Source organism: Saccostrea cucullata, unplaced genomic scaffold, assembly GCF_032062105.1.
Source record: "Saccostrea cucullata isolate Sc308-1 unplaced genomic scaffold, CSIRO_AGI_Scuc_v1 ctg2355, whole genome shotgun sequence".
Taxonomy (NCBI): domain Eukaryota; kingdom Metazoa; phylum Mollusca; class Bivalvia; order Ostreida; family Ostreidae; genus Saccostrea; species Saccostrea cuccullata.
This window is the reverse complement of record NW_026928590.1, coordinates 271,202-287,356: the sequence shown is the minus strand read 5'-3', so window position 1 is coordinate 287,356 and position 16,155 is coordinate 271,202. Positions and strand designations below refer to the sequence as shown.

Here is a 16,155-nt window from a genome sequence, read left to right as displayed (position 1 = left end):
TAAAAGACATAAGCAACGTACTTTACCTATTGATATTTTTTAAAGATGTTCTTAATTTCATATTGTAGTGTCATCAGATGTTCATTGTTTAAAAAAATTCAGCATGCATTACAAGAGTTTTTGAAAGACAATAATAATTCATGAAAATTTTTGGATGATTCAAAGAAAATATGAAAAAAAAAATACTGAAATACATTTGGGATGTATCTTTTATCCAAAATTGTTTTAGATGAAGTGTAGAACACCGTATAAAGAAATGGAAATACCACACACAGTTCCTTCAAAAATCAGAAATCTTCAACTCGATGGTAAAAGACAAAAAAGTTCAAACTACTTTGCGTATGACCTAGATTTAACACACTGATAAATTTCTTTGTAGATATTTTATTTTCTTTACTTGTCTGTGCATGCACTGGGCAACCAACAGATTGTCATTCGTATCTGTACACAATCCCCAGGGTCCATTCAATCCACAGTCTATGTAACGGAGGAACTGTCCATCTTGGTCTATGAGGTGGACACAGCCATTGTTATAATCAGCTGTAAGGATGTGACTGATACTGTCTGTTGCGATCCCCCGTGGACTGAATGGTTTATTCTTTTGAACAGAAGTATATCCAGTGTACTTGAATCTCAGTTTTCCGGCCTGATTGACAATCACTACTGCTCTGGCTACACTGTCAGACACACAGATATCCAGGTTCTTGTTCTCAGTAATGTATCTGTAATATCCACCAGGTGAATAGAGAGGTTTACCGTGATCATCGAACTGAATGGTTTGTTTTTCTGTGGAACCAGAGTAATGGACAACTTTTGCTTGTTTGGCATCATCACTGTCTAAGAGAACCAGGAGGTCACCAGAGGAGGTACTACAGACACTGTAAGGTCTCCAGTTCTGTAGTTTAATCACTTCCTCAAACTTCTCTTTTTGTAAAATGATTACAGTTCTATCAATGTAATCCATAAAAACTAGATCTCCACTTTTTGTCACTGCTATGTCTGTTGGCTTGTAACCGGATTTGGTTGTGATTGATTTGAGTCGTGATCCCCGAGTGATATTAAAATTAAAGAGTTTTTTGAGTGAGAGTAGTGATCCCTGATTGATGCTGTATAGTTTCATGTTGTTGTCATCTCCCTTTGTCCAGATTTCTTCATCACTCAGACAGGCCACATTGTAAAGGTTTGTATAATCAGTGTTTATGGTGGTGACATTCTCTGGTTCATCAAGCAGCTCTTTGACTGGAGGAGAGGATATAGCTTCTTGGGATTTCTGTGTCGTCTTCATTTTGTTGCCCTGTTGATCTGATGTTAAAGAACTTGCTGATAAGGCTCCAAATAGTTTATTAAGTTCTTCTGGCAGTTTGTTGGGAATGAATGTAGGTAAATATGTCATGATTTGTTGTGAAGAGGTTTTGTATGTTTTTATATTGGATGTAACACTAAACAGTTTTGACAAGTCATTAGTGTCCAAAGCCATTTCAAATAAATTGATGTCATCCTTGATGTCAGAAATTTTCTTGTTTATTTCATCCAGCTGCTTCTGTAGAGTTTGTAACTGTGTGTTTTTCATCTCAGCAACTTCAGCTTTAAGTGTCTTGACAAGTTTATCAATTTCTCTGTGCCAGTCCTCCCCATGTTCTGTTATGGCTGTTGAGAGATCTCCATAATCTTTTTTTAACTGACTCATTTTGGTTTGTTTATCATAGGCGATTTCCTGGAATGTCGGATATATTTTATCTTTGATTTCATTCCTTTCTCTTAAAATTGTGTCTTTCTTTTCACCCACAACTTGTAAAACTTTAATCAATGCATGACCTAAATGTTGATTAGATCCAAGGCAACTGATGCAGACAGGAATGTCGCATTTTTTGCAGAACATTTCACATTGTTCTTTGTCATGAGTTGTGCATCCAGGGTAGAGGAGAGTAGATTTCCTGGCCTGAAATTTAACGATTTTATGGTCCTTGGATTCATTTGTCGAGATGTGTTCCTCCCCACAGACCTTGCACAGGTTGGCAAGACATCTAGTACAGTGCATCTGTACCACAGCGATCTTACACAGGTCACATCGAATCACGTCCTGAGCACTGGTACGGGGGTTCATTATTAGATCTTGTGACTCTAAAGGATAAAAAAAAACGTTCATATTACCGTAAAGACGTAGTAAATAAATTGTTTAGTAGATCTAAAAGACATGTCACATATTTTTCAAATTTTAGGAATGTAATATTTTTGTTATCTATGGTTATTCCTACTAACTATTCAAAAATTTTGAAACTGTTCTAAGATTTGCAGAAATGCTCAATTTTGTTCATTACCTCACTTCAGTTATTGTTTCCGTCTTGTTGATTAATCACCAAGCCAGTCTATCTTTGAGCGCTCTGATAACACCGTCTAATCTACCTAAACTCAGATCTTAAAATGTCTAATTGCAATGAAGCATTTTTATTGATTATTGCATGTGACCATACGCAAAACAAAATGTTTTATTCTTATGCACCAGCCGTTAGTATTGATAAGATTGATCAGGTCACTCAATTGACTTCTTTCTTTCTTTCCCCATGAATCATTATCCATTAGTTGGACAGTATTCAGCATTTTCATGTAAAGAAAGAATTTAATAGCTACCCATAAGTTATACTTTATATACTGGTTTGACGCTTTATAAACATTATATAAACATTCATATAAAAAAAATATAAAGTGTTTTGAATAGAAGTACTTCTACAGTAACAGGAACCACTCTAAAAAATATCATCCAATCTCTTATTTGTGGTCATACGATATTTGATACACTTTATGGCTAACTTGACTAACATAGCCTACCCCTTTTATCACTTCTTGCTTGTTTTTTCCCCGTTAATTGCATTAATTTAATAAATTTTATTATTTTCGCTACCCACTGTTTTTCCCTTAATTTTTCTTCAATTATGTTTTCTTTAATCCCTTCAATATTAGTTTATAATACATGTCTTTGTAAAACTTCAAATATCAACAGTATTTACATTTGTACCTTGATCTCAAAAGGATAGAACTTATATAGGCCCTTGGCCTGCTGTTCAATCCATATTCTTGTTGTATACCTCATTGTATATTATGAATAAAATACTTCTTAAACTATAAAAATACATTGCTGAATGCAAGACGACAATTATACGTATCTCTTACATGTATGTGTCTTAAGATTGGTGATTTAGAGTTTTGATAATTTATTAGCACAATAAAAAATCCAATGAACTGTTTTGCAGATACAGATTAAAGATATATTTACAGGAATGTTCTTCAATCATTCATTATCTAACTTCTCAAACAAAGGCGACTGTCATATCGACCAACAATTCTGTCTCTAATGACACGGCTGTACCTATAGTTAAATAGAACATTTAATGCCTAACGTAATTGATATCATTTAAATCATAAACTATTCAACATGCCCGTTTTGGCCGAAAAAGCTGCGAATTTTACCGATAAAATATCGAGGCTAAACTTTTTAAAATTAAAAACATCATTTCTAGCACTTGTCCAAACCCGGCTTGAAGACTGGGAGGTTATATAGTTAATCGGGATTTCTGTCTGTCTGTACGTCGTCTGTCACTATTTGGGCACCCCCCTCTCTTATCCACAATTTCTCTTATATGATTAAATTGAATTTAATGAGAATTTTACAGAACCTTTGTTACAAAATGACATTTTGCATCTTCTATTTTATTTTTTTTTTCAAACACATATTTTATGGTTTACCATATAGTAAAACATGGATACTGTCATTTTTGTCGATAATATTGGATGGTACCCTTCTCTTGGGCCTTTCAACCAATTTTCAAGTAGCACGTATGCTTGATAGAATTATAAATACATGAAATTCTGATAAAAAGGATATTAATCCTTTAATTAGATAATTCAAAATCAATATTTGATTTGTACAATGTTGCGTTTTAAGGGCAGTAAGTCAAGTGTGAAAAACGACCAAAGAAGTGTCGATTAATGAGTTATCGTTTATTGAAAGGACAGATAAACTCCTTCAGTTTGTATTTTTATGAACACAATAGGGAAGATTTCAGTGTTTTTTGCATGAAATGGTTGACAAAAACAAGAAGAATGGCTTCATTTCGCCTGAAATAAAGGGGTCAAATGAATAAGGAATGGACTATATTCAAGATTTTCCACTCTGTTACAGTTGATATGGGAAAAAACATACAGTTATCAAATATTCTGTGTGTGCATTGTTCAACTTTTTATATAAACTAGAGGTACAATGAGCACTAAGGTAACTAAAAGATATCCAAGCCTCCCGTAAATTATATTGGCGAATTCCATGTTTTGTTCTTGGAGACCCAAAATAAGTTGAAGATCAGAGTAAAATCGAAAGTTCACAATGGCATTTCGTAATAAAGAATATCTGAAAGTATTTTATGATTCTATTTTGAGGATTTGCGGATAAGAGATGGGTACCCTTCAATTTTATAAAAAAAATGGCAGTGTCCATGTTTTACTGTGGGAAACTCAATATATGTATGTGTCCTATCACAACGTAAAATAGAAGGTCACAATGATACTGTAATTAACATATGGAGATAACGAACAGTATTTAAGATCAAAAGTCCATAAAACAATGCAAAACAGGAGTAGAGCAAACATGGACGTTAAACATAAGAGGTGGGATCAGGTGCCACGGAGTAGTAAGCATCCCCTGAAGACCGGACACATCCACCGTGTGTTACGTCAATAACTTCAACATTTGTATCCAAAATTACTCAATTTTATACAAAAGGTACCAGTACCTGAGTTTATTTCTAATGATATCTTGATGAAATCAGAGCCAGATCATTTGGAAAAGCTTAGAGATTGTTTTTTATCTGCAATATCAGTGAATATCAGCGATTTTTGTTTTACCATTTTATAATCTTCTCTTCATACATTTTCCAATGTTTTCATGTACTTGTAATTGTACCTTGACCCATGGAGAGAACGATCATAGGCATTTATGCCTGCTGTTCAATCCATTTCATTAAATGAATAAAATATATTTTAAACCGAAAAAATATCAGCGTTTTTAAATATGGAGTTACTACAATAATTACAACACTGCACAATTCTACTCAAAAGGTACCTGTAGCGGAGTTTATTTTTAATGATATCTTGGTAACTTTAATGCCAGATCATGTGGAAAAAACTTTGAAACTGTATAACAATATAAGTGGATATCAGCGATGTAAACATTTGTATCCCAAAATTGCATGCTTTTACACAAAAGCCCTAGCAGGTTCAAGTTATTTACTAGCATCTAGTTACTTGTAGTCAACGTTATCCATTTGTTGTAGCCAGCGACTAGAAGCCAGTTACTATTGGCCAACTCTACCAACTTCTCCTATCCTGCTACTAGTAGCCAACTTTATCCATTTGTCATAGCCAGCTACTGGTAGCCAGTTACTAGTAACTAACTTTACATATCTTAAGTCCGTATGGTGCTAAACATGCATTTAAAAGATCTTTTATACTTTTGGAAACCCAAGCCGCTTTTTATGCCTTTATTTTCCAAATCAATAATTCCTAATCCTCCAATTATTAACTTCACAAATGAGTGTATTTCTTTTAATGCGTTCACGATTTACCCAAATAATATACCAAACTGTTCAGTTTATAATAAAAATTCCATCCAGATAATTTAAAACGGTTGCTGCCATAGGAGTTTTGATATAATTAATGAATTTATTATCAGAAATTTTCCAAAATGGTAAGTTTCCGTTTTCTCCAGGAGTCGAGTACCTTTTCAAACTCTTTAAAGTTATTAAGCCAATTCTTTCATTACAGTCATGCAGTTTTATCGTTTCGATGTATATGCCTAAGCATCTTATTGCTTGACTGTTAATTTTGGTTTTGCAAATGTATGATTCCTGTGTAAATCTTTCTTTTAATCGCCATAAAAGAATGCAGTCAGTTTTCGATATGTTAAGTTTTGTACCAGAAACTTTTTCAAAATTTTCAATTATTTTTAATGCTTTTTCTAGTGATCCTTTATCTTGTAAAGGAAATGTGCTGTCAAGAGCATGTTGAATACATTTGATTTCATTTTTGAGTCGATGCTAAAACCTTTTATTTCTGCCGAAGAATTTATTTTTAGAGAAAGCACTTCCAAAACAAAAGGAATATGAGTTTTTAAAGCGGACTTCCTTGTCTAATTCCCCTTTTTGTTGAACCTTGCCTGGAGAGCCATCTATTGTTTTTTTATGTAAAAAGTGTGGTTTTATTTTTTATCCGTGTTAAGAAAATATTTCCAAAATTATATCTATGAAGAGTATTAATAAAAAAAACTTTCCACTGAATCAAAAGCCTTGTGTAAATCTGCAAAAAGTAGAATACCTTCCTTATTACTATTATCAACCTAGCATTTGCACCAATGATCCGACCTTTAATGTACCCTGTCTTATTAGTCCCCTACCGGTGAAACCGGAGGGGACTTTAGGTTTCCTCTGCGTCCGTCCGTCCGTCCGTCTGTCCGTCTGTCCGTCTGTCCGTCCCGTCAGTCTGTCCCACTTAGTTTTCCGCACTTTTTTTCTAAACGCTTGCAGATATTGATCTGAATTTTGGTACGTGAGTGTATCTTAATGAGTTACAGATCAAGTTCGAATTTCGTTTTGCTTCATTGATTTTTGACAGAATTATAGCGTTTTGAATATTTCTCATTCCCACTTGGTTTTCCGCACTTTTTTTCTTAACCCTTGCAGATATTGAGCGAAATTTTTGTACGTTAGTGTATCTTAATGAGTTACAGATCAAGTTTGAATTTCGTTTCGCTTCATTGATTTTTGACAGAATTATGGCATTTTGAATATTTTTCATAAACGCTTAATTAAGATCGGGTTCGAACTGCGCTAACTTCTGATTGTCGACAAAAATATGAAGCTAGGAAAAGAAGATGGACAAATGAGTTGAATTGTCGTCTAAATGTGTATTATTTTATTAGATTTTTATCTAAGACATATTTTTCATGTATAAGACAAAGCACAAAACATTTGTGTTTGTGATAATTCACCTTTTTCGAACTAAAGCATTGTAAAAATACCTTTTAATTTGTTTCCAAAACATTTCTTAAAATTATGCTGGTAAACCGTTGCTTCCGGGAGATTTATTTTGTTTCATTCGATATATTGCTTCTGAACATATATTTAAGAGACGGAAATCAATTGCAATTTGTTTATCTTCCTCTGTAATTTTTTTAAGTCAATATTATTTAAATAGTAGATTCGATTCGCAAGAGCATGCTCTACGTATTTCTAAAACGAGGTACATTATTGACAAGCAAGTTGAGGAAACAAGAATATCAGCAATCTCTTTTAAAGTCATAATTTCGTAAGTTTTATGGTCGATATAATGACATTGTCTGCAAATACAATTTAACATTGAGTCAAATGGCTGCTGACGTCTCTAGAAGAATATGGAAATAACGAACAGTATTCAATCTCAAAGTAAATAAAACAGTACAAAATAGGAGCAGAGCAAATCGGAACTCCGAAACATCAGAGATGGGATCAGGTGCCATGGAGGAGTAAGCAAACCCTGCTGACCGGTCAAACCCGCCTTGTGCTCATTGTCATGATCAGGAAATAAAAGAAAAAATTTGTCGTCAATTCAGTGTATAAATAATGGCCTAACTATTAGTATGAAAAACGTCAGATTTTTTAAATCAGATTAAAGCGCCTAAACTTTACCAGAAGAGGTTACATGTATGCCAGGTTATTCCAATATCACTCATTGATCTATAAAATTCATTCCTCATAATCTAATTTTCCATCTATAAGTGTAAAAAATATTCAGATATTTTTTGCTTTTTAATAAATCTCATTTCAAACTTAATGTCAAGCAGATTGATACGTTTTTTATCTTATAGTCATTGTAATGTAGGGAGCCCATACAATGTAGATGAGTTTTTCTATCTACTTAAATAGTGTGTAACAACCACAATTATTATATACATATAAACAAGCATATAGATACAAGCTTGAAACCAGGACTGAACATTTTCAGTAGCTATTCTAATGTTTGTGGCATTTTGTGTAACTTTTTCAGTTGATATATTATTTGTATCATTTATAATTCTACAGAAACATGATGAAGTGATGTATTAATAAGTTACAAAATTTAAGTGAAGCCAAAGATTTTTTTTCTACAAATTTGGCGTATGCAATTAGTCAACTACTTATACTTGGGACATATATATCAAAACACCATATGTACAAGTATATACTTCCTAACATATAATGTGTTGATTTCCTTAATATTGAAATTGTCTATTTTACATGTACTTTAATTTAACAGGTGTTTTTTTTAACCGAACTTTCCTCTCAATTTAAATGACTCATATTTTTTTTAACTAATACGTACAATAAGGATGATATGAAAAACGGTCCCCGGTAAATTGATAAAAAATTAAATGTCCAAATTTTACACCAATTTTTGCATCCAAATAATTACGTATATGTGTACCTTAATGGAATACTTTTTTAACAAAAAAGAAATATAATTCGGAAGATATATACCTTTCATTTTGGTAGGAGCATCATGTCTTCATCCAATCCCCGTTGAATTTTGGCCCCGTCCAATTCATTGATGACAAATGACCATATGTATTCCAGCATATCAGTAAATTCAAATTTCATGTGCATTGCTTTATCCAAAACGATAGACGTTGAAGTTTCATTGGAATTATCATGAATAAAAAGGCTGTCGAAAGTGTGAAATGGAAAGGGAAAAATATCTTTATTATAGCTGATATTTATATTGACCTTAACCACGTGTCGGTGATTTGATAACTATCTAGTAAATCAGCATGTTTTGTCATTCAGTCATCGGATTGGACATTTGTTCTCTGAAAGCGACCATGGCTAAATAATAATAGTCATATAAGGAAGATTCTTCGGACATGCATGTATGAATGTACTTACACTTGCCTATATTATAATCATTATTCATAAAAGAACATACGATCACAAACAGGTCCCAATTTTGCTATCACAGGGTCTAAAAATTAAAAAAAGAATATTTGTACACGTAGTATACTTTTCAAAATTATAAACAAAACACTTTCGGCACAATTAAAAAGGAGTCATTCCCTCCACTTTTGTTTGAAAATGATCAAAATGATTGTAGAAGTCATATAATTCATTGTAGAAAAACCCTAGTTTTGTTACTTGATCGTTTGAATAAAAACAATAAAAAATCTAATTATATTTACATTATCTTAGTGGAATTTACATCAAGAGGCAAGGAATATCTGAGAAGATCTGTTTTTCCGGTTCTGCTCCTATTTTGTTTTGTTTTAAGGAACTTTGATTTTGAATATTGTTCTTTATTTCCATACGTTTCATTTAAAAACAACTGAAATGTTTTTTGAGTTCCTGGATATAAAAAATTTATTCGTATTTCCTGATAATATATTTTGCTCGGGATATTTCCCTATATAATATGATTCATAATAATGAGGAACCTAAAATAAATAATATTTATACACGTTTAGATTTTAAGTATTTTGCGAAATATGACATTTTTACGAGAATTTTCAATTTCTATGAATTTCGAGCCTGTTGAACTAACTTCTTTAATTTTTCCTTCTACATAATGACATATAATAAATAAAATATACATAAGTTAAACCGTCATATCGATAAATTCTTGGAAAATTTTGAAATTTTGTAATAATGCTTGATTACAAAAAGTTGGTTATGATTTCATTAGTATGACAATGTACACAAATAACATACATTTATATGCAATTAATATTAATTTCGCTTCAAAACACCTTCTAAATGTTAGCATAATCTAGCAATAAGCCTGATAACAAATTATTATATATGTACATTAATGGGCATGATTCAGCATATGTACGTTGTTACTTATATGCACAAGGATAAAATACAAGGTTAAAAGAATAAAATGTATATTCAGATATGTTAATCACTCGTTCATTTATATTTCAAATATATTTCACTTATTAGCTGTACAATCTGTACAGATCTGCAATTGATTCATCGGCAATTGATTCTGGTTGACAAAGATAAAAAACATATAACAATTAAAATTAATAGCATACACAATTACCATTTAAAATTAATTCCTTGAAAACAATTACATATTAAAAATTATATCATCAAAAATTTGCTTTTAAATCAATTTGCCTATGAAAAACAAAACAATTAGAAAATTTGAATTATCTGTGCCTTGAAATTGAGTTGAGTATGTAAATGTGATAGATTATGAAATAAATATGACATACTGAAAATATGACGCCATTTATTTTGTACATACATGTACTATTTTTTAAAAATGTTTTCAACAGAAAAGTTTAACATGTCTCATTTCTATATTTATTTCCCTTAAAACGTTGTAATAATTGCCCAAAGTTCTTTCTCACTATATTTTTTACGATATACAGTGTTGTATAATCCTTTGAAAAATCACAAAATCTCAAAATGGTTTTGGTGATGCGTGTTCTCCATATTATCAAATAGAATTTGCATGAAAATGATGTCCTTTGAAAGGTTTAAGAAAATTTGGGAAAAAAATGCACACGTTCAAGACGTCCCTATAAGCACTTAGTAGATCATCTAAGAAATATGATTTGTATATTCCTACAGCATGGAATTTCAACAGTTCAAAAAGCAGAGTATTAGTTTCTTACATCACCTTCATATTTAAGAAAACACTGGGCAATATATTTCTTGAGACCCTACCTTGTCTTAAAAAATACATGTAAAATTTTAAGATAGTAATTTAAAGTCTCACAAACAGTTATCTGAGATTAAACAAATTACTTTGTTTCCTTTTTCGTGTCTCGGAATGTTGAAAACATTGGATGCATTTCCTGTACTGAACTTCTTCCGCTTATTTTTGAACTTCGAAACAAACGAGAATAAAAACTTCCTCTGGAATATTCGTTCCGGCTACTATTGACATGATATCTTCGTTTTGAGGTTGTATCATACACCCCTTCAGATAGATCCTTATATGGATTCTCTTCGAATTCCTCCTCTGGAATCGTGGCATATACGTTATCAATACTACAGACTGTCTTTCTAGAAACAGGTCGACCGACATTTTCTTTACTGCGTCTTGTCGTGTTGTTCCTATAGAACAAAATAGAATCCCTGGTAGAAATGGAAGCAATCTCTAGTGTTTTATTGTTGAACCCTATATTTTTCTTTCTATCTTACATTGACAAGAACAGTTGCTATAATACGAAGGAAATATGATTGATTTTATTGTGATTCTTACTTATTCTGTCTAAATCGCTTGACTGCTAGAATTCCCACAAAAATTATCGTCACTTCCACCACTCCAATTCCCACCATCAGAATCACTGTTTAAACAATGCAAGAAATATGAAGCTTCCTACATAGATTCATTTTATCTTATTTAGACATTTTACAACAATTGTAAACAAACTCATGTATATGAATAATTTGAAAAAGCTTCTAATAACCAAAAATTAATGTCTTTTCCTTTATGTCATTGGGATTTTTACTAGAACGTTTGTTTAATTAATTGACATAAAAAACTTTTATCATTGAAACGTTACATAAAGAAGCAGGAATGGTATAAAAGTAGTTTTTTTAAAATCTTTCTATAAAACACAAGAATTTTAACTTTCAAACCCATTTCTCGACTGAGAACAAACGTTGTGGTTTCCGTTGACGTTACAGCATTCATTGTTGTACTTGATGAGTTTGGTATTTCTGAATTTATTGAATCTTGTGTGTCTGAAATCAAAGCCGAGATAAATATTGATTGCTTTTTGTATAAATAAAGGATATTCAATGTCAATTTTGTCGTTGATAATGGAATTTATTGACTTCACGAGTGGGACAGGCTAAATCGTACTCGTGAAAATATATTAAAAAATCGTGTTTCACGAGTGAAATAAATTCCATATTCAACTACAAAACATTGAATTTTCTGTTTATTACATTTTCTTTACTTTTCCCTTTGCGTATTTGTTTGCTTGTAATACAGTCACATGCTACATTACGTCATATTTGAGAGGTTGATACGTCATACAGTGTAGCTAAGTGGTGCGAGATTGAAAACATTGTAAACATAGATTACAAACAATGTTTTGGGGGGAATTTTGGCAGTCTTATTCTCTGTCAGAATGGTATAATTACACTCTTTTTATATATATTATTATAACAGTCCTAGGAATATTATTACAACAATCTTCGTTATTGGAAGGTAAATCGAGATTTTTACCGCGCTTCTGATATTTGTTACACTGTGAAAGGATATTATTTTTATTCAATAAATAAATTACAGTATTTCACTTTTGAAAATTTAATAATACCGGGTACATGTATACAGTAATACTATAAAATCTTTCAAAACTCCCACTTTGAAGGAAAGAAAAAGGTTCCATCAAATTAATCAAAGGTTAAGTAGACACTTATCCACTTATTGTACTTGAGTTCTGAGGAAGAAGGATATGGAAATAACGAACAGTATTCAATCTCAACGTCCATTAAACAAATATACAAAATAAGAGCAGAGCAAACACGGACCTCTGAAACATCAGAGGTAGGATCAGGTGCCATAGAGGAGGTGAGCATCCCCTGCCGACCAGTCACACCCGCCGTGTGCTGGTTGTCATAATCAGGAAATAACGGAAAAAATCCGTGGTCAATTCAGTGTAAAAATAATGGACTAACAATTGGTATGAAAAACGTCAGTCAGCATTTCATTCTATGATAAATTCAATGATAAATTGTATTTGCTGACAAGGTCATTGTATCGACCATAAATTTACGAAATGATGACTTTAAACGAGACTGTTGATATTCTTGTTTCATCAACTTGCTTGTCAATAATTTACCTCGTTTAAAGTAGTTCTATACTCGCACTACGTCATTTACGAATAGTAAAACCGGAACCGCGCGTCCTTTTTTCCGAGATGAGAGTTTTTAAAACGGCACTGTGACGCACAGAGGGGAACATTGACAAATGTAGAATTTTCGCATGACCTCTGTAAATTTTGTTCAATTCCTAAAAGTATTCAGTTTCAGAAAATTACATGTTTCAGAACCTAAAAATGATATTTTTATGGGGAAAAATAAAAGTAAAAATATTTTCTGTCTGCCCCAGAACGAAAATATTGCAAAATACCCCGATACTTCTTCCTCCCTATTTTACGCGTGCGCAGAAAAGTGTTGAATAAGTTTCCATAGTTACCATGGTCTCAGTTATCCACGAATGAATGTAAGAAGACCAAAAAATTTGATTTAATCTTTTTAAAAAAGTTTTTAGAACATATTTCTCACTTTTGCATGCTCCAGTTGAATGTTGTTTACAAGTTTAAAAATAAGAGTTGCGTGACCTTGACATAACCGAAACAACGAAACGGTAGATACAACCTTTATTTTTCCGGCACTTATATTGTGCAGTCAATTCTTGCAGTTTAATTGTCATATATTCGCTAAATACTCATAATTTCATAAGTCTTTCTCTGTATGCTACAGATATCTTAAAATTACGATATGATTTTGACTCACTGTGCCGCTTTAACTATATTAGTTTGACTTTTACTTAGCGTTTTAAATTTGCTCGAAAACGGTCGCGTCAACAAACACATATTGTACAGTTTAAGGATAAATTAATTTAAAAGAAAAGGCTGGGAACAACTTTCGGTTGACAGAAATAATTAGTTAATAAAACGATATTCCTGTGAATGATGCATGTTTGATATGCTGCGTCGAAAACACGGACCATTTACATGTACATGCTACATCAGAACATGACTGTATCAAACTATCGAGGCGACTGGTAGCTATTGTCGGCGGCCAAGTTGAAGCTAATAGTGATAATTCAGAAGAAAAGTAATGACTACGATTTCACTTAGAAAATTTATGGATTTTACTAATCAAACATTACAAAATTTACTTTAGATAATAATAATTGCATTAAACACATACCCCCTCCCCCAACCTGCTTACCCACGAACCCCAATGCAAAATTATCTTTTGAATAAATATTTGACAAAAGTTGATTCACTTGCAGCATACTTTGTTACTTTCTGTAACAAAATCATCCAGTTTCTGAGAATCAGTGAATTACTTTCATTTTCATCGTCTCCAATTTAAAGACAAGTGTGTTTTATTTTTTTTTTCGAGTAAAATAAGATAAATTTTTAGGGAAAATAGGTTTTGGGTGTGTATAATTATTGTTTTAAATAATGTACAAGCTTGTTAATACAAGTATACACTCAAACATTAACAGTATTACAGAAATATGTGGCAATACATTACTTCTGGAAAAAAAAAAATAGGGGGGTACCTTTAGAGTAGAGCTCATACCACGAAAAGTAATGCGTCAACATATAATTTTTTTAAGCTTATTATTTTTCTTAAACATAATTTAGTAAAAATAATGCAAATTTACGAAGTTTGAGTCCATAATTTCTTTTAAATGACCGAGATTGTCCTGGGAAGCATATTTTCTCACATTAAATTTGGATACAATAGCATAACAAAGTGTATCTATCTATAATAAATTATGCAAAACAATGATATTTTATTGTTTAATAACATGTTTCTACTCCATTTTTTGGTATTAAAATTGAATATTATGACTTAAATTAATTTATATACAACAAAATCTAGGATAGGTAAATTTTCAGTATTTTACATTTCGGGGTATTTACTTCGATAGGCTATAGCGGAAAAGTGAACATGTTGACATATAACTTTTCTCGTGTCTATCCATTGCTGGGATATATGTCTATCTTGTTTGTTAAAGATTGAGACCATTTAGTGCCGAGTATAGAACTACCTTAAGAAATTGTTCATACGTAGAGCAAGGAACTCAGAACTCTAAGGCAAATCACTTGACTCACAATATAAAGTTTAGATTTATACATACATATACATTTTAAATTAAACTCTTGATAAAAGACACTACATAATCTGACACTCTTTTACATAGAAGAATTTTTTACTGAATATAAACGTTAACTATAATCAAGTTAAATACCAGGAAAAGCTTTTCACAAGCTTAAATAGCTTTCAACAATCTCGTTTAAGGACGTTTGATCCTGAAATTTAAATGTGTGGATTTTGGTCATGTCCTTTATTTTTAAAATTCTGCATCATTTTAAAGTTCTAGCATTAAATCTGAATTCTACAATGCCAATTTAACTATATTCAATGAAAAACCCACTATTAAATTCCATTCAAATAGAATTAAACTAGAGACTATATTTTGTGGCAGAAGGTTTTTTTTAGACGAAAATGATCAGTTTGTCTCTTTTGAACTATAACAGAAGTGTTGAATTTGGATTTCTATTTTTCCATGCTGGTTGCACAAAATGCTGTTTTTTGCAGTTATATGTGTTATGCTGGTTCTGAAATATTTATAAAATTATTTTTTTATGAATTCTATCAACCAAGTGTGTCAAATATAAGATATATATTCTGAAAATTCGGGAAAAAAATGAGCCGATTTTAACGTAAAATTGACACTTTTTTAGTAATATCTGAAAATTAACATATACCCCCACTTTTGATGTTCTTTTCTAAATATTCAAGATAACTTTGACCTATTTGCTTAAAATCAGGAAAAGTTTAAGACTTAAAATAATTTTCTTGCTTATTAAATTTTCAATGCCAGAAAAATTATATTTTATTGGTGCATAAAGGTCAAATAATTGATTATGCGAAGCAATTGGAAACTTTTTCTTAGTCACAATTTTTAAGTGTATATTTTAAAACAGACTTAAAGTTAATTATGTTTCATGCTTTAATTGGATAAAAATATTGGCGAGAAAGTGTCGATGGTGTAATTTTTAATTCAGGTAGAAATTTCAAAGCAAAAAGGTCATATCAAATGTACTGTAGCGCCAAAAGAAGCATATTTACCCTTGTTTTTTTAATTTGAATTATAATAAAGCTATGTATGTAGAAACTAAAAATATACTTGGCAAAAAAAGTTTAAGACTTTAAATATCAGGATCGAACGTCGTTAAAAAAGGTTTTTATTTATCTTTCTAAAGAGAGTTAAGAATTTTAACTTTCAAACCCATTTCTCGACTGAGAACAAACGTTGTGGTTTCCGTTAACGTTACAGCGTTCAGTGTTGTGCTTGACGAGTTTGGTATTTCTGAATTTGTCGTATGTT

The 16,155-nt window shown here is 31.6% G+C and overlaps 3 protein-coding genes across 3 annotated transcripts in view; all 3 read right to left on the bottom strand.

The window, feature by feature from the left end:
• The window catches only part of LOC134278084 (tripartite motif-containing protein 2-like), an 88,212-nt gene that overhangs the window by 26,276 nt on the left and 45,781 nt on the right, over positions 1-16,155 (bottom strand). The window lies entirely within an intron of this gene.
• LOC134278083 (tripartite motif-containing protein 67-like) lies at positions 219-2,398 on the bottom strand. Its single transcript, XM_062760402.1, has 2 exons — positions 2,319-2,398; positions 219-2,121 (listed from the first exon to the last, which is right to left on the bottom strand). Exon 2 carries the CDS (start codon positions 2,102-2,104, stop codon positions 353-355), a length of 1,752 nt encoding a protein of 583 aa, XP_062616386.1. The 5' UTR covers positions 2,105-2,121; positions 2,319-2,398; the 3' UTR covers positions 219-352.
• LOC134278082 (uncharacterized) lies at positions 10,785-11,737 on the bottom strand. Its single transcript, XM_062760401.1, has 3 exons — positions 11,649-11,737; positions 11,269-11,353; positions 10,785-11,120 (listed from the first exon to the last, which is right to left on the bottom strand). Exons 1-3 carry the CDS (start codon positions 11,701-11,703, stop codon positions 10,805-10,807), a joined length of 456 nt encoding a protein of 151 aa, XP_062616385.1. The 5' UTR covers positions 11,704-11,737; the 3' UTR covers positions 10,785-10,804.